The sequence below is a fragment of the Tiliqua scincoides genome, chromosome 3 (genome assembly GCF_035046505.1).
Source record: "Tiliqua scincoides isolate rTilSci1 chromosome 3, rTilSci1.hap2, whole genome shotgun sequence".
Classification (NCBI taxonomy): Eukaryota; Metazoa; Chordata; class Lepidosauria; order Squamata; family Scincidae; genus Tiliqua; species Tiliqua scincoides.
This window is the reverse complement of record NC_089823.1, coordinates 173,466,649-173,486,541: the sequence shown is the minus strand read 5'-3', so window position 1 is coordinate 173,486,541 and position 19,893 is coordinate 173,466,649. Positions and strand designations below refer to the sequence as shown.

Sequence of the window (19,893 nt, the reverse complement as noted above, 5' to 3'; positions counted from 1 at the left end):
TGCAGTACAATAGTGACAGGAGCATTGTGTCCTGCACATTTATGTCCCCTTCAAATGCATCCTGGTAATGGGCATTTGCATCTCTTCGTCACCTTGCATCCTGGACATTGTGCCCTAATATATGTTTATTTATATGAGATGTCCTTTAAAATGCAAAGGTAGGGTTAGGTCTAGGATAAGAGGCTTAGGATATATAACATGGAGTTTTTTTTACCCAGTTATGGTTTTTGTGGCCCAGTTATAGTGGAATGCAAATAACCGGGGCACCAAAAAAACCAGAAGTGAGTGTCCAGGGATGCCAATGATGAGGATGTATGTGACCAGGGCACAATCGTCCAGGACAAAGGTATCTTACTACGCATGCTAACAGAGTGATCCTGATTTATATCTCACTGTGGCCATCAACTCACAGGGCTGTTCAAACCCTGGCCCGCGGGCCAGATCTGGGGTTTGGAGAAAGCCCCCCCTCATGAGCAGTGCTTGCTATTCTGCTCCCTGTGCCCAGATCAGCTTAAAAGAAATGCAGTGCTGTGGCAGAGCTGTAAGCACTGCTCGGGATGGGGAGGGCTTTTTCAGGGACACAGCGGTTTCCAGTTTGGAGAACTCTACACTAGACAAATCACTGTCTCACAGTCTCCCATCTGCAACATGAGGAAGATAATACTGGCCTGGCTTGCAGAGTTTTAAGAATTACTGAGATAATGTATCTAAAGCTCTTTGTACTCAAGTGCTAAATATAATTATCATAGGATCCTGTCTTTAGCAAGCTTTGTAGGTAATAACTGTCATATCTTTAGAATGCTGCTTTAGATCAACCACCCATAGTTCCGTCTCTGTTCTACCCACAGTGTTGGGCTGAAACTTCATCTATACTGGTATCAGGTTATGTGCCAAAGGCCCATGTCAATTCACTCTGACCCAAAATTAGCTGCCACGGGATTCATGGCATTCTAGAAGTTGACTTACAAAAATCTGGAGTCATGTGGTGGTTCTAGTTTTTCTTAACTCTATGTTTGACTCAGGCAACATAGTACTACACCAGCCAGGGGCATTTTCCCAGGAGCCCTCCAGTGTCAACAAACATTCTGCAAGCACACAGTTGATTTTGCTGCTGCAGAGATGAAGTACATGAGGCTAGAGAAGGGGGTGGATGCCAAGGCTAAATAAGAAACAAACAGGAGCAGCAATAGCTACATTTTTTTTCTGCTGCAATGGGAGTTTCAGAGGTAACTGGTTTTCTCCAGTTGCCTGAACTGACAGTTCTGTTGGACTGCAAGCATCTTATTTTTATGTGTGCAACAGCCTGGCACCATTACAGAGAAGTGTGGGGAGAAAAGAGAAAAAGAAGGGAGACCAGCCAAAACATGGGTTGCTGTAGACCTGTGGGTTAGCCAGTGGCAGATCTGCCATTCAGTGAAAGGGGCAAATGCCCCAGGTGCAGAACCTCGTGCACCTCTAGGACCGTGCGGAAGCCTCACTGAGCTCCCAACACTGGAAGCACAGTTTAAGAGCCCAGGCAAACTTCACTAGGCTTCTCTGGTTCATCCTGGAGTTGTGCGAGGCTCTGTACGCTCCAGGTAAGTTGGGGGGATTTGTGAGGGGGCAGCAGCATCCCACGGGGTGGGGCAACATCACAGACCTTTGCCCCGGGACACGGGGCTGGTGTGGTCCGCCATTAGGGTTAGCCATGAGATATTTCATGGTGGACCACAACTATTTGCACCTTTTCTAATTGACGGATAAGGATTCATAGGCTGTAATCATTTGGGTTTGTTCAATGAAATATTTTGCTCTGTGTACATGTTTCAGGGCTCCCCTTTAGCCATTTATTTCTCTGCTTCTGACATGATATAGTATAGATAATATGATCGAATTGGCATGTTTAGGAAATCCTATGTTGAGCATAATGAAGTTGAATCTGATAATTAGATACATAATTATAATTATATATTTGTTCAGGCCATATAAATCTAGGCAAAAATAAATGACTTGTGTATTTTTCTTCTATGGTTTTGCCCAGATGAAAATGTTCTCAGCATGAAGAAAAGGTATGAGAAAAAAACATCCCCCATGGGACTTATTCTCGTCATGCAGCAGATAAAAGTCGCTGCTTGTAAAAAGTTGGCAGCGAACTTAGGACTTTCTGTTAAAATACTATCATGCTTTTTTTGGAATCCAAAAGCCATCTTTCATCTGGGAGGAAATCTCATGATATGACCACACACACTTCGGCATGTTCTTCCTAGATAACTCTGAGGACCAAGCTAGATGTAAGCCTGAGTGAGTAATATGTTCAGTGGCAGGGGGAGGGAAGGTTTTTAAAAAAATATTATTATTATTAAAAGAACGTGGGGGACTGTGAAGCTGTGGAGGAGCTTTTGTCCCCACCATGGTATTGATCCCATCTGCAATGCCCAATGCACTGTTTTTATCTTTAAAAAATGTTCCATTAAAAGCCAGTAAAAGGCAGTGGCGGACCTCCCCAGCCTCACGCCCCGATGCATAGAAGGCACTCCACCGAGGCCTGTTGCTGCTCCCCTGCACGAAAATTCACCCCCCCCTACTCACCTGAGGCTCACAGAGCCTCGAGCGACTCAGGGCTACGTCGGGGAAGCTTCCTAAAGGGTCATGAATCAGCTAGGTCATGCACAGATTAACTCCTGTTTGAATGGGGAATAGGCAGGTAGCATCCAGAAAAGGGGCAGGTTCGGTGGCAGCTATAGCTGCTGAATCTAACCCCCTTCCTGGACCAATCCTTCAGCATGGGTCCATGTGGACCTGAGACAGTAATTTCACTAACGTCAGTCCTAGTAGACCTCCTCCATGCCTCAGAGGCTTACTTCCAGGAAAGGGAACAATTGTTTCCTTACCCAAAGGAGACCTCCACAACCACCGCCTGCAAGATGCAGTGGTAGCTATTTTGGTGCTACTACATTGGCAGGGTTGTGTGGAAGAATAGGTTTGGGCTATCCCATAAGCTTACTCCCAGGACATGCACACCTGCAGATATTTCCACAGCTATGTACTGCAGAAAGAGTCTGAAATTCCTACTTCCACTGTGAATCCTGCTATGAAAAATATATATATATATAGGGCGGTTTCATATATCCTTACTTAAAATAGTAGGACGTTGCTTATTCCAAGGTAAACAAAGGAATGTCAAGTGGCTCTCCTTAATCAGAGGCTCTCTTCCTTATTTTGAAGTCAGCTCTCTTCAAAGCAGTTTCTTTATTGTTGAAGAGTAGTAAAGAATCATTACCTGATGGCGGGATGACCAAGCAACTAAACAATCTCGTAGTTTGTTGATACATTCCTGGCAGTGCAAGCTCATGTTAGATGTGCAGTGTTTTGCATAGTATAGCTAGATAAACTGTTTCAAGCCCAAGGAATTTTCACCTAATTGCTCAGTGATATTCCCGTATTGCTGATATGCCATTGGCACACACATGGCCTAACTTTTTGCTTTGTCTTAAAACCATTTTCAATTAGCCATTGCTTTCTGATTTTGATCCACAAATTATCCTTCCCTTCTTGAAGGTCAGAGGTGCTTGTTATTTTCAGTCCTGTTGTTGTATTTACATAGCTCAGGTTGGCAGTTCAGGAAGCATCTCCAACGCATTCTGCTTTTCTACAATGTTTGCTTTGGAAACTGCAAAACGCCCTTAAAAAGGGCACTGTTATTAATTTCTTTTATGTGTAGACGGTTTTAAAAATAGATAGCTGCTTTTTGAATTGGAAGGAAATGAGGCAAATGAGGTGTTCATAATGGATCCATTGCTTCTTTTTACAGGATTCCAAGACAGAAGTCTTGGAACAGCAGGTTAATCCATCCCAGGTTTTCTCCTCGACTAACCGCCCAATCCTATTCTTCTCTAGCACCCAGGGCTACAGTGGCACCAAAATGGTATCTTATTGTATCTTATGGGGCTAGAGAAGTGGTGCCAGCTCTCCTCAGGGTAAGGGAACAATGTTTCCTTACCGCATGTAATACCCAGGTGGCCCCAATGGATCTCCTCAGATCTGCCCTTGCTATTGAGCAGGCATAGAAGTGAGGGGACCCATATTAGTTTCCCAGCCCAGGAAGGGGTTAGGATATGGCAGCAGAGACTACTTCCATCTCCACCCTCTTCCCAGGCCCACTCCCAGGGCGTAGGAGAGGGGGGTAAAGGGGGTAATTTGTACCTGGGCCCAGGGTCCAAAAGGAGGCCCAGGAACCAAAGGATGGGGCCCAGAAATTTCCTGGAATCTTACACTTTCCTATCTACTCAGACTTGTTGCCTGTACAGGATGCTGGGTACACTTCCATGAGCGTGCAGCTGTAGCTACTGCAGCTACTATCAGGTCATATATGATGGGCCAAGGAATGCATATTTGACACTCCTTAACGCAGTGTCAGATGTGGAAGGAAACTGGCCCGCTACAGTAGCTCTTTGGCTTGTGGATCTGCTTACCATGAAGGAGTGTATAGGAGCTCAGGGACACAGCTGCAAGACTACAGCTGGTACAGAAGCAAATTTTGGTATGCACAGGACACTTTCCATTCTAGTGTGAGCCTAAATATAATGATGCTAATTTTCTGCATGATTTTCAATATTTAAAATTTTTTAGAGGGACTTAGGAGTGTGTTTGTTTTTCTGTATTACTGTATTTAGCTGCCAGTGCCACATGGTTGAGTAGACCAGGGCTCCAAAGACTTTTCCAGCTGTCTCCAGCATCCGCCAACCTGTTTTGCCACTCCCTGCCCTATTCCCCTCACCCATCACCACCCCCCCTGGTCAGTTTCACCCCTTTGCAAAGGGGCCCAAATGAAACTTTGTACCCCCTGATAAAATTCCTCTCAGAGGCCCTGCCAACTCTTCCCCTCCCCCACTCAGTTCTACCCCTTCTCACCCTCCCCTGCCCTGAAAAACCCTGCCACTGCCCAGTGGCCATACTCACCGCCAGGAGCTCTCAGCATCTGGTTGCTGAAGCCCAGCGCCAAATGCCACTGGGCTTGATGCCAGCAGTGCATTGTTAGCGCTACCATACAGTACTTTTACGATAGCCCATAGGATTGGACCCTAAAAGGTCAGAGTGCACTTTAGAATGAAGAGCCAGGGAGTGGCTTGCTTGTAATTATGCATGGGATTAGAAACATTACTACTCTCCAGTATGTGTTTTACTTGGAAAGCCTCAAGCATTGCTGCTGTCATTTCTAGGGCTGCACAACATAAACTGTAACTAAATGAAAGCAATAGCTTGAATGTCTCGAAATAATGTCTAGATATTAAGTCAAAGTGCTAACTTTATACAAAGGAAGCAGGGCAACAGTGTAATAACTCAGCCAGCTCTTTTAGAAGGCTTCATAGATAATCTAACCAGTGAACTGTACAGTCTTTAAGCCTTAAGATTTAAGGATATGACTGTCTTTTTATAGACCAGGTGAGCATACTGATTAATTCCTATGACATCTGATTGGGGCCTTTGAGTTAAAGTACTGGTGCAATGTCATTGTTTCTTCTAGGACTGCTACTGTAATTGTATTTACGCTCTCAGAAACTGTAGACTACTTTCAGTGGTCCTGCTTGCTGCAAATCACGTACCAGGTAACACAATTTCATTTGCCTCCCCCCCCCCAAAAAAAAAAACTAGGAGAACCTTTCATTCAGATGTACCATTGTATTCTCCTATAGCAGGGGTGTCCAAACATTTTGGCAGGAGGGCCACATCATCTCTCTGACACTGTGTCGGGGGCCGGGGAAAAAAAGGAATTAATTTACCATTTAAAATTTGAATAAATTTACATAAATGAATATATTAGAGTTGGAACTTGTGTGAATGAATGAAGATCTTGCAGTAGCTCAAGGCCTATAAAAGGCCTTGCACAAAGCAAGGCCAGCCTTTCCTTCGCTGCCACTGCTGCATCACAGACGTGAAACAGCAAGTGGTGGAGGGAGCCCTTGTCCCACAGCTCAAGTGAGAGGTTGAACAGTCTTTCTCTTGCTGAGAGACCAGCACGGGCTCCAGCAAGTCTTTGGAAGGCCAGAGGCTCATTGGAGACTGGGAGCTCCCCAAGGACCTGATTGAAAGGCCCTGAGGGCTGCATGTGGCCCCCGGGCCGGGGTTTGGACATCCCTGTCCTATAGATACAGTTATGCACACTAGGGAACAAATTTTAACCTAATGATTGCTCCACAAAAGCCCAACCTATGCATGACTACACAGAAGTAAGTTCCATTATAGCCATTATATATGGGGCTTATTCCTAGATAAGCATGGATAGAATTGCAGCTGGGCAGTGCCACTGCAGCTGGTCAAAGCAATCCTAACTTGTGCTGGAATGGGGAGGCCAGCATGCCTGTCCTTATCCAGCACAATTTTCGTGCTGAAAGCATCTTGACCCAGCGGCTTGACCTGGAGCTGGCCCAGGCTGTCCAGGAACAGGGTCAAGTTCTAGAATAACTGCCAGGTCCTGGCCCCACCTCCTGCTTCCCTGCTTCCAGCCCACAGGTAGCCTGTTGCCCGTCCTCCCCTGCCAAACGCCTCCCTTGAGGTTCTAAATAGGTTTCTCATTCCCCATTCCCCCACTCCCTTTAATATAGAGCCCATCACATTTCTGCATCTGAGAATGGAGGCTGGAAAGGGGAGAGGAGAAGCTTGCTGGGTAACCCATTGCCTTGCACCAGATTTTTGTCTCGAGCAAAAATCTCATGTGTCTCCATAAGCTGTACCTCAGGCAGCAATGAGGCATGCAGGATAACCTTTCTGGAAGATCTTAGGGCAGTTGCTTTCAGACTGGGGCGTTGCGACACCCCAGCCTGAAGGCCCTGGCCTCTTAAGGGGCAGGGAGGAGGCAGCAACATGATCCCCAGGATCGTGCCGTTGTCTCTCCCCCCCCCCCCCACAAGGACTTACAGCAGTACAAACTCCCCAAGAGAGTTTGAAAACCGCTGTCTTAGGGCATGGGTAGATTCATATGGAAGAAAGTGGTCCTTTAAAGTACCTTGGCCCCAAGCTGTTTACAGCAGTGGCATTCCTAGAGGGGTGGCAGAGGGGGGGCAAATGCCCTGGGGCACCACACTTTCAATGCACCCTCTGAGGTCTCTGGAAAGCCATTAAAAATAGTCTCTGGAAGTAGTGTTCAAAGGCTCTCTGGAGACCTCAGAAACTTTCAAAGAGGGAACACCATGCAAGGCTCTGGAGGCAGTGGGACAGTGGCAGTCTCCTGGGGAGGTATTCCACAGTTCTAGCCCTATGTGGTGCGTGGGCCAGGATCATGCAATTGGTTTAGGGCTTTAAGGGTCATAACCAGCACTTTGAATTTCACTCTCAGTGTCTTGTGAGATCTTAGACGTCACTCCCAGCTGGTTCATCATGGCCAGCAGTTGGCATTCCAAACCCGTGGACCACTGAGTCAAAAATTTGAGTTGTCATGCATACACACACACCCCTCAACCTCACTGCACATGAAAAGATACAATTAAACTTTGGTATTCCATGGTGGAATGTTTGGCAAGTGAACACTCCCTCATGGACTACTAGAAAGGGTGGAGAATGAACCGCCCACAGTTGACACTTCAGTGCTCAGAGCAGCTGCAGGTGGTTCATTCACCACTCTCTCTGGTGGTCCATGGGTAGTGCTCAATCGAGGAGACACTGAAAGAGATAGAAGGTGATTTTTTTCCCCTGAAACCTCATAGACGGCTTCTCAGAGTCTCACGGGCCACTGGGCTACACCATTCCAAACAGTATCATTGAGAACATTATGAGGGATAAAGTATAGAGGTCTCCCTCATGAGCCCTCCCCCCAGCCACAGAACTTGAGGGAACATGAGTTTTGGAGGTCTTCTGAACACCTTTGTAGATTTGTAGCTGTTTAAGTGATGAGATTGATGATTATTAAAACTTTTGATAAATTAAAGCAGACCCCCCAATTTGGCAGGCACCAGATTTGTTTTAAAGCATTGTTAGTTAATTGAATAATTGTGAGTGCTGGGCAACATCACAGAAGAGCTATATGCTTTTCCACCTCACATAGGAGGAAATGCCTTGTCTATGCTGGCTGCTGTGACATTTCTTTCTTCAGAAACATTGTTACAGTCATGTGTGAATTTATGCAAATTCAATGAAATAAACATTAAAGGAACTAGATCTACTTAGTGAAGAGAAAAGAAGATCAAAGGGATATACGATAGCAATCTTCAAGTATTTAAAAGACTGCCACACACAGAGAATAGAGAGTAAGCCAGAAAAATGTAATCACAGCTCTCCTCTTTGTGTTCTTTTCACTGGTTCCAATACTATTACATTTCCAACAGGCATTGTCACATCACAACAAACCTATCAGGTCCCTGTTATTTCCATTTTACAGTCATGGCACTGGGACTGAAGAGTAGTGACTTGCGCAAGGTAAATTTGAGGGACTGAGGTCACCACTGTGAATCTAGCTGTTTCGAAGTCTGCGATTGTTGTGAAGCGAACAGGATCTCCTCATGGCAATGTTGGGGACCCATGAAGTAGCCGTGTACCCAGCTGGCTGAGTTTGTTTAAAGAGGAATGTATGTGGGGAGACTGCAGGCTTTTAGATGTGTAGAGGTCCTGGCTCAAGTTTCTTATCAGACATGAAAGGAAGCACTATCAGCCAGACATGCCCATGACTACACATATAACTGGCACTTTCCACATTGAAAGCCACTCTTCACCTTGCTCCTCTTGGGAGGCCTATCTCATCAGAGATGCTCATACGGCAGAGCCACAAGCTGCTTTATGCCTCATGGTACGACAATACATTTACATCACCATTCCTTTCATTTGATGTTAAATGGTTTGGAGAGAGAATCTGCAAACCTCAGCACTCCAGAGGTTCAGTACAGTGTGAGAGGTTTGGTTCAGCATTTGGAGAAGGATACTATGCAATTAGAGAAAGTGAAAGAAAATCTAAATTTACAGAGCTAGTCCAGACATTACACTCAGGAGTACTATTAATTAATTTTTTTCCTAAGAAGCGAAACCCTGCTAGTGTAGACATACATACCAAATTAGCCAGCGGAGATAAATATATCACAGAAAAGGGAATACACTAGAACAGGGGTGTCCAAACTTTTTGGCAGGAAGTCCACATCATCTCTCTAAAAGGGGGTTAATTTACATTTCAAATTTGAATAAATTTACATAAATGAATACATTAGAGATGGAACTTATATGAATGAATGAAGGTCTTGCAATAGCTCATGGCCTTTTTGCTGCCACTGCTGCATCATAGACATGAAACAGCAAGCAGTGAAGGGAGCCCTCTGCCCACAGCTCACACAAGAGGTCGAACAGCTGGCCATCACGCTGAGAGCAGTTGCGTCACACCAGCACAGGCTCCAGCAAGACTCCGGAGAGCCAGATCTCATTAGAGACTGGGGGCTCCCAGCAGGCCAGATTAGGAGTTCTTGAGGGCCACAAGTGGCGCCAGGGCTGGGGTTTGGGTACCCCTGCTGTAGAAAATAGCAAAATGAAGTTATGTAATGTACGTTCAGAATACTATATTTATATGTTATAGATAGAAAAGTAAGTTTTCCTATGACTAGCTATAATAATCTTGGTTGCATTGAGAAATACAATTACTTTTGGACACTTAAGAAAAGCCCCAATAACCATAGCACATGGAGAGAAATAGTGTTCTTATGTATGAACATAAGAACATAAGAAAAGCCTGACTGGATCAGGTAAAAAACCCATCTAATTCAGCCTTCTGTATCTCACAGTGGCCCACCAGATGGCTCAGGGAGCACACAAGACAACAGAAGACCTGCATCCTGGTGCCCTCCCTTGCACCTGGCATTCTGAGGTAGCCAGGAGGTTGCACATACCCATCACGGCTTCTAACCTGTGATGGATTTGTCCTCCAGAAATTCCTCCAACCCCCTTTTAAAGGTATCCAGGCCAGATGCCATCACCTCCTGATTTTATGTGGAACCTCCTGATTCTAGAAATGGGCTATGACAGATGCAAGGGAGGGCACCAGGATGCAGGTCTCTTGTTATCTGGTGTGCTCCCTGAGGCATTTGGTGGGCCGCTGTGAGATACAGGAAGCTGGACTAGTTGGGCCTATGGCTTGATTCAGCAGGGCTGTTCTTATGTTCACATCCTGTGGCAGGGAGTTCCACAGACTAATCACACGATGGGTAAATAAATATTTTCTTTTGTCTGTCTTAACTCTCCTAACATTCAATTTTAGTGGATGTCCCCTAGTTTTGGTGCAGTGTGAGAGGGACAAGAACCTCCCCCTATCCACTTTATCCATCCCCTGCATAATTTTGTAGGGGATGCCATAATATGCAGGTTGAATATGCCTGATGGCATAATATGCCTGTTGAATGAATGTGCTTGCAGTGGCTGTGTATATGTATATACATAGCACAACTGGAAATCAACACAGTTCAGCCCATAATTGGTCAAATGGCATCGAGCTCAGATATTATTCAGAAACTGTCCACAGAAAGAGCAGTGCCTTCCACCCCCACAGATCCACCCACGGAAGATTTCCCAGTCAAAGATTTGTGTGGGCTGCTGTTGCTGCCGGATTGATTTGAGTTTTCAAGTCTACTCTAAAAGCTCTCATAAAATTCTTCAAAAGGGAAGAACATCTAGAGACGGCAGCTGTGTGTCAGAAGACCAGATGTTCCTTTAATTGCATGAAATAAACTAAGACTTAGCGATAACCTGGGCATTAATAATTCACCAAAACAAATAGTACTGTCTAAATATTAGTCTTTGCAGTGGCATTCTTGAGGTCTTGAAGACAGTACACTGATGGCTACAAAATGAAGCGCTGTGAGGATGAACATTCTTGTTCCTGTTTTCACGATGAGAATGGCAACTGCAAGACAGGTATTATTTTCCTTTATAAAAGATTTCTATACACTGCCACCCTTTCATCAAAACAAGTTCGAAGGTGGCTTATCCACAGCCACTCAGTAGTGTAATAAAGCACATTTCTCTCAGATGTGGGTCAGGCAGGTCATTAATGATAGCTGGTTACACCCTAAAATCTTTGCCGGAACTATGCCTTTCAACTGTTCTTTTTCTCTCTCCTCCCATTTGCACATCCCACCTAACTCTACACCCAACCCCAGCAGCATAGCCAGGGGGGTAGCCCACACATTGCCATTGATTTCCCAGTGGCTCCACCAGTGTGTGGGTGGGGGGTCACTTATAAGGCATGCTGAGGTGCCTTTAATACCACACCACCACTGCTCTGGTTAAGCTACAATCCTACTCCCTCTGTAGCTCTTTTCACACAGTCTGAAACAGTGTACAATGATCGTGTGCGGGGTGGGGGTGGGGGAGTAAAATAAGGCTGTACTCTCAGTCCCCACACCAAACCCCCATGCATTTCTTGGTCAGAGACTTAACAGCCCAGTCCTATCCCGCCAGTCCATGGCACATAGCACTGCTGATGGAGCATGCACTGTATTCTATATAGGACAGGGAGAAATAAGTAAAAACATTTTATACCCATCTTTTCTAGGCTGCCTGGCTCCTAGGACCCACACCAACTCTTCTGCTGGTGCAAGTCTGAGGAGAATCAGGGAGCAAGTCCGGGCTGGGAAACGAGGGCAGGATTTGGCACATGCTTCTGCCTCTGAGATCCTAAACAGCTGCTCCTTGCTCTCACTGAAATCCCAAAGACTTGAACTTTTCTTCTTCACATAATAGAAGTCACAAGTCTGCTTTCTCCCACACACATCCCAAAAGTGTTTCTCTCAGGCTGCAATTCTATTTGCACTTTGCTGTCTGTAAGCCTCGTCAAACACAATGGGACTTACTTCTGAGGCGATACGCATAGGATTGTGCTCTCATACATTCCCAACCTGTTACACAACTCCAGGACTTTTTTCCATTATACTGTCTGCATTCCTCATGACACCTACAATCCTTACCTGGATTAGCTTTTCCTGAACTGACCTTACCTGGCCTAGTTCTTTCGTACTCCTAGAGCTTGCCTTTCCTGGCCCTCTGTATAGTTTATCTGTGTTTCCATAAAGGAATGATAAGATAGCAATACACACTCATCAGCTTCCTTCATCTCCTTTCCTCCTCAGCAGGAGTGTATGCCAGGGTTCTGTTTCTGACTCTCTCTGTGGCAAATGAGGTTAATTATCACTGGTAGAGTGATAGAACTGAGTCTTCTCTGTCAACTTCTGCCATTTCCCCGGTCTTGCGAATATTTTCGCCTGATTGTGCTCTCATTAGTCTGACAATATGTCAAAAGCAGAATCTTTTACTTTCTCTCCCAAACCCCCCTCAGCATCTCCGGCCTCTGCTACCTCTGCATGACAGGCAGGCTGTGTTCAGATTCCAGTAGGTTGAATATTTTGCTCCAAAAAGGCATATGAGTATAGGTGGGAGAAAACAGTATTATTTTCCCCCCACAGATTTTGGTGTTTTCCAAAGTTAGAAGTGCAGAAAATGGTGTTACGTGTTTTTATTCAAAATTTACATTGCAATTTATAAGTTGCAATCACATTAAAAGTGTACTAGGTAGGTGATATAGGTGGTATAATGTCAACAGATGCAGCCATAGGCATTACCCCGATTAAACAATAAATAAAAGTCAAATAAAACAGATTTATTTTTCCACAGATTTTTTTGTTTTTACAAAAATGAGAAGTGCAGAAAGTGGTGGTATGTGTTTTTATTTTATCACCCTTTTCTTCTACCTCTACATATGAGGCATGGACTTGGTCGAGGGAGAGTTAATTACTAGGTATTTCTTTTCAGAAGGGGGTCACAACCTTTAAGAGAGGATTAGACTTTGAAGAGGAGGAAGTCTGGAAAGACAGTGCAAGTATAATTATACAATTGAAATTCAAAGTGACTGAGATCCTTCCCAGGGCTAGCTCAAGACCTCCTGACTCCTGAGGTGACATGCCAAATGCTGTCCCCCTTACCTCATGATGTACCAGTCTATGCTTTTCTGACACTCAAGCCCACCACTCACCTCTCCTGTGCACTTCTGTGTTGTCCCCCTCTTTTCCAATCCAAGGAATGGGGAGAGGAAGCAAGTAGGTGGGTGGAAGTGAGCAGCCTCTGACGGTCTGCTGCCTGAGGCGACTGTTTCAGTTGGCCTCATGGATAGGCTGGCCTGATCCTTCCGCAGTGTAGGAGACATTCTTCGTTTTTACACCCTGATCCAGTTTATGAACAGTCTAATCCAGTAGCAAAAAAATATCAAGATGCTGTTAAATTATCATGGCACAGAATTTGGGTTCTGACAATTTTTAAAAAATCAAGTTCCTAGCCCTTGTGGATGTTGAAGAAGGTAGAACCAATGGTACTAACCCAGTGGTTTTCAAACCTTTTAGCACTAGGACCCACTTTTTAGAATGACAATCAGTCGGGACCCACAGGAAGTGATGTCATTAACCTGGAAGTGATGTCATGGCTGGAAGTGACATCATCCATCTAGGCTTCAAACCTAAGCCACGATCAGGCAAAGGTCCCATTACACAGTGTGCTCATGTTGTTATTTTGCATAGATCGGAATTCAACATTCTAGCTTGGAAGTCAAAGCAGAACACAGATTTGGATACTTCTCCAACTACACAGCCCTTCCCCCTTTCCAGCATTCCATCTTCCCACCTATTCAGAGCAAAGCACCATGCCTCTCTCCCTCCTGGAGCCTGTCCTGCCCAGCAGCTCTGTACCCTGTATTTTCAATTGCTGCTGAGCTAGGTGCTACATGACCCATCTGAAATTGGCTGACAACCCACCTAGTGGTTTCCAACCCACAGTCTGAGAAATGATGTACTAACCCTTGCCAGATGGTCTGAATCAACAGGCAACCTTTCACAGGGCTCTCAGTAGTCCAGAGATAGAAATGGCTTTCACAGCCAACTAGCTACCTCCCTTCCTGCCTTGCTGGTCCTTGCAAGCCATTCCTGTCTTGCAAGGCATTCTGGAGCATGACCTGCCTTTTTCTACCATTATTCCATTCTTTTTCAAGTACCCCTAAAGGTCACGTTGAGTGTCCCTGGGAGTACATGAATACCAGGTTGGGAACCACTGTTTTACTGGTATGTTGTTTACAGTGCACTTACTCTGATAGTGCTTACAAAAAGGTGATGAAGAGCAGAATTTAAAAAGAATAAAAATGTATCTTATGATCTTTTACTATCTTTTTAATAAATTAGAGACTACAGTTCTTAGGTAACAATAAGTGGTGGGATATTTTTCAGGATCTGGCCTCAAGTAAAATCAGACAAAACTATAGTCAGACACCCCCCTAAGTTTAACGTCCGACTTATCCGAGAGTCATAGAAAATTCCATGATTGTTGGCTCAAAACCTCCCCTTGACATCTGTGGGATCGACTTATAGGCGAGTATCTACGGTATATGCATGTTATTCTACATGTCTTAACGGGACTGCAAACCTTGAGATTATTTTGCTCAAATTTGAAGTGTTTTGCTTTTGCACATGTGAAGGACACTTTTATCTTCTAAAGCAGGGGTGTCAACTCGTTTCATACAGAGGGCTAAAGTTAGCATTCAGGGCTCCAGCTGAGGGCCGGAAGTGATGTCATTAAGCAGAAAGTGACATCATTAAGAAGCTAATGGCCAGAAATCAGACCCTGTTCTCATATAGAAACACATTAACTGCAAATGACAGAAGAGAAAGTATGCAAATCTTGATCATATTTCAAGATTTGGGAAAGCCCAATTTTCATGAGGGCTGCCATTTCAGCTGTAACACCTCAGCAGCTGAGAGCCTGAGGGCCAGATAAAAAGCTTCTGGGGGCCGCATCTGCCCCTCCAGGCCTTACGTTTGACACCCCTGTTCTAAAAGGTACTTTTGTTTGAGAACCTGGAAATTCGTATTGTGTGAAAGGACTGGTACCCTATAACATTGAAGGAAAATGTGTACAGTAGTCATTGTTCTTAATATATAAAGAAGAGCTATTCATTTTATGTATGCCCTGAAATATCTCGCAAAAAAGCTGAAGCACACAACTTGGACATCTGCAGTTCAGATTAACTATTAGGGCTGTTAAACAGATGCATGAAATTTATGTGGAGGAAAGTCTATTCAGACTTTCAGATCGCCAAATATGAGGGGGATGTCAGCTGGCATGAGGGGGAAGTTAAACAAAAAAAAAGGAAGACTGAAGAGTCAGATCCAATCATGCCAGCAAATCAACAGCAGTGTGCATGCTTTAATCCATTAATGGGGGATTTATCTGTGATCATAAAAGCAGGTTAGAGTCAGCCTGGAAGCGTGTAGGTGGGAGGGGAAGAGAGAGAGAGAGAGAGAGAGAGAGAGAGAGACTGAGATCAAGAGAGAGACACAGAGAGGAAGGGAGGTAAAAAGAATAAATGCATTGCTTGAATTGCTGGGAAGCTTTAGGACCAATAATTAGTGATCTCAGGAGAGCTGCTTCTCAGAATATCCTGCTTTCTCTACAAGGAGATCGTGGCTGAGTCCTGGTGATATAGATATATATATATATATATATATATTTTTTTTTATAAACCCTCCTTATACTTTGATGGGCATTCCCAGTGCTTTTGTGCATGTCTCTAAAAAGCGTTGACGTGGAAAGAAGCAGCAGGAGGAGGGAAAAAAAAACGGCAGCTCTTCTAAAAATACTGAGGGCATGCAGGAGTGTGAGCAGGCTGGGGAGGAGGAGGAGGGTATGAGAGTGCCTCGCACCATGTATTCTGGATGCCAGCTGGGTGCAGTTTTGGAAATGTTCCTCCTGTGAATGGAGGCACCATGAACATTTGGGAAGTGATCCTGGCTTTCTTGATTGTGGTGCTCATCCTTGTCTCGTTGCTGTCCAACGTGCTAGTGCTGATTTGCTTTTTGTACAGCTCAGATATCCGCACGCAAGTCCCAGGATTGTTTATCCTCAACCTGACCTTCTGCAACTTGTTGATGACTGTTTTGAACATGCCTCTGACCCTGGCTGGGATCATTTACAAGAATCCACCTGGAGGAGACCAGCTCTGTTCTATCGTGGGCTTTCTAGAGACTTTCTTGACCACTAACTCCATGCTGAGCATGGCAGCTCTCAGCATAGACCGGTGGATAGCAGTGGTGTTTCCTCTGAACTATCATTCCAAGATGCGCTACAAAGACGCCGCTCTCATACTGAGCTACACGTGGTTACATTCTGTGTCCTTCCCGATAGTGGCAACGTCGCTTTCTTGGGTGGGTTTCCATCACCTTTATGCCTCCTGCACCCTCTACAACAAGAGACTGGAGGACAGGACACAGTTTATGATTTTCACTGGTGTCTTTCATTCTCTGAGCTTCCTGCTCTCCCTCATAGTCTTGTGTTTCACATATCTAAAAGTGTTGAAAGTGGCACGCTTTCACTGTAAAAGGATTGACGTGATAACTATGCAGACCCTTGTGCTGCTGGTGGACATCCATCCCAGGTAAGCAGATACCTGTGTCCTTGACTGGCAAGGGCATGCACTACTGAGAATGCCTGGGGAGAGGCGAGATTAAGTCCGATGTCAGGCTAAATTAGTATCCCTCAGCATCTCATTATTTTAAAATGTAGACTTGCCTAGCTCTAATCTGCATGTTTATATCCCCAGTTCCATCATTGCTACAAAATTAATTGCTAATTATGTCCTTCAGACAGCAATCTTTCATCCAGGAATCTTTAAATGTGTTTGAAGAATCAAACGGTAGAACGGTTTGCAGACAGATGCATTTCCGTTTTGATCTGTCTGACTCTTTGCTGTTTTCACCTAGCAATGAACAGGTGCATGCCTGGCTATTAAAGTTAACTAGTCATGTTCATGGGTGCAATATGAACTGAATCAAACTAAAATTCCTGATGCCTTTAAGACTTTGCAGTGGGAAAATAGCATTTGGTTGGCATTCTGGGTTTTGGGCAGTTTTGAATGTCACTTTGGAGTCAATAACTTTATTTTCCTTGAAGGAAGGATGCCTAGCTAAACAATATTTTTTAAAAGGAAAAAAAGAGCAACGAACTAGGTACAAATGCATCCAAAATAGCATTAAGATTCAAATTCATACTGACAAGCAAAGGAGACTTGAGTTATACATGCTCAGGAGACCTTAAATCAACTCATATTTTCTAGATATGGGAAGATGAGAGCAGGGAGGGCGTTAAAGTAAGGAACTACTAGGATGGGGAGGAATATCTAGGGGGAGGTACAAACAGGAATGTCACAGTAAAGAAGAAATATAACTAGACAACTTGTGAGGTAGAGGGTTTAGATAGTAGATGTAAGAGGATTTGACAGGGAGAAAGTGGTCTGACTGATTTAAGTAGAATAGATTTTGCTTCTGGGAGGGGGATAAATTGGTGAGAGCCAAAAGAAGGAAGATCACAGAGCTTAACAGGACTATGATTTGGTCAGGGGAAAAAAGGGAGAAGTTTCAGTAGGTAGGTGACAAAGAGCAAGAACGACCCTATCTGGAGGAGAAAGTATACCAACTGGTGTGCATAAGTAAGAATGCACAGAGCTCTAGGAAACACCTCCCTGGGGGTAGTAGTTTTCATGATGGTCCTAATCACATTACCCATGATCTAGTTTGTGTGCAGCCAGATAAGGTAGTAGTAATGGGATCTGGTGGCTTGCCACTTCAAGAAGAATGAGTTCATTTGCGATAATTTGCTTCCTGACTTCCAAAACAAAAAAAAAGGGAACGAAGGAATGAGACCCAAACTAAGATATGTTTACTACAAGATGTGCAGAGTCTTACTCACACATAATGACTGCAACTTGGATCAGGGCCGCAACACAGAGGTAGAGGGTATTTTACCTTTACCTCAGTACTGCCTGCAAACCACAAGTGTGTGGCACTGAAGAGGCTATTCACCCTTAAATTGCCATTGTAGCAAGTGTCTGTTGAACACAAGTAAAGGGAATGCGGATTATGCATCAGGTTTTTGTATGATTTCAGAAGAAAGCCAAGTAGTTAATTGAGTGAAAGAAAGAAAGAAAGAAAGAAAGAAAGAAAGAAAGAAAGAAAGAAAGAAAGAAAGAAAGAAAGAAAGAAAGAAAGAAAGAAAGAAAGAAAGAAAGAAAGAAAGAACTTTAGAGGGTTCCAGGCTCTTCAGATAATGCTTTGTTGCAATTATACAAACTTTGTAAGGTCAGCATAATCACCCCCAAAACTCTCCCCCCCAAGGAGCTGCAATCCTATATACACTTACCTGGGAATGAGCCCCATTGAACGGAATGGGACTACCTTCTGAGTAAACATGCATAGGATTGCTCTGTGAGAGTGACTTTTGTGAGACAAATGAGTTCATAGGTGATGTGAGATTCAAACTGGGGACTTCCTGATCCTCACTTTTAGGGCCATACTACCTGTGACAGCCATAATTGGATCTCTTGATATTTTTCTTGACATAAACAAGGCCAGATTTGAATCGAGAATGTAGTTATGACAGAATCTGATTTAATTTGGATTGCACCTTCTCTCCTTCCTCCCGCTACTATTAGCTACAAAGGGGAAATAAGGTAAAACAATGTAGGCATATGTTGTCTTTGGCAGTAGAGGAGCAATTTAAAGTCAGAGAAGTGGCATGGTGGGAATGGTTTAAACCAGTGTTTCCTCAACTGTGAGTCATGGCTCCCCAGGGAACTGTGGAACCAGCCAGGCAAGCCACAGAATCCCCACAAAAAACCCGGCACACTATACAATGTTTAGGATTGCAGCCCTACTGAGGAGCTGGCTGTAGGACCAGAAAGTCAAGGGAGCTGCCAATCAAAAAAATTTGGGAACTATTGGTTTAAACCATTTACTTCCAGTGCTATGACCACAAACTAAATTTGAGTTCCTATGTCTGCTTTTAAGTAATTCTGGATCTCTTGCATCCTATTGTGGATATTCTGAACCATGTGTAGTTTGGCCTGAACCCCTCTGTCCCATTATCTCCCATAAATGGCAGACATATGAAGCTGGTTTAGTGAAGAGTAGGGGTGCCCAAACCCTGGCCCGGGGACCACTTGTGGCCCTCAGGGACTCCTAATCTGGCCTGCAGAATGCCCCCAGTATCCAATGAGCCTCTGGCCCTCCAGAGACTTGCTGGAACCCGCACTGGCCCGACACAGCTGCTCTCAGCGTGAGGGCGACTGTTCAACTTCTTGCATAAGCTGTGGGATGAGGGCTCCTTTCACTGCTTGCTGTTTCAAATCTGTGATGCAGCAGCAGCAGCAAAGGAAAAGGAAAAGGCTTTGTGCAAGGCCTTTTATAGGTCTTAAGCTATTGCAAGACCTTCATTCATTCACATAAGTCCCATCTGTAATATATTCATTTATGTAAATGTATTCAAATTTGAAATGTAAATTAATTCTTTTCCCGCTCCCGTTCCCCAACACAGTGTCAGAGAGATGGTGTGGCCCTGCTGCCAAAAGGTTTGGACACCCCTGGTGAAGAGTAAACACTCTCCCTCATGAGTGATATGATAAGTCTTGAGAGAGAAAGTGCTAGCAAATAGGAGAGCAAATAGGAGCAAATAAGAACATTTGTTTTGAACAATAAATGTTGATGTAAGGAGCTACTGAAATAGAATGAGGAAGGAACTAAGATGGATGAAAGGGAATAATATGTTAATGGGAAAGCCTGATGGGTGTTTTTGATGTAGGGCAACTAAGAATTTGAATCCTGGTTAATGGGGGGGGGAGGGAGAATTAGATCAATAGATCAGGTCAGGCAGTGATACGGGCAGTGATCAGGTCAGAGAATGATATGGGCAGCCCAATTCCAAGCTGCCCGGGGTGCCCAGCTTCGGCGGCACCAAAAATGGCTGCCACCGCATTCTGCATACCTCGGGCTGCCGCAGGTGGCACCTTGGGAGAAGGGAAATTTCATCCCCTTCTCCCAGGTAAGGGAAGCAGTCCCACAATGGGGCTACTCACTTTATCACCGA

At 44.5% G+C, this 19,893-nt stretch overlaps 1 protein-coding gene across 1 annotated transcript in view; it reads left to right on the top strand.

Annotated features, from left to right (window-relative positions):
* Nucleotides 1-15,692: 15,692 nt before the first annotated feature.
* The window catches only part of GPR26 (G protein-coupled receptor 26), a 30,282-nt gene continuing 26,081 nt past the window's right edge, over nt 15,693-19,893 (top strand). Inside the window, exon 1 of the mRNA XM_066622590.1 lies at nt 15,693-16,411. Within this exon, the coding sequence (XP_066478687.1) occupies nt 15,693-16,411 (719 nt within the window). The remainder of the gene's footprint in view (nt 16,412-19,893) is intronic.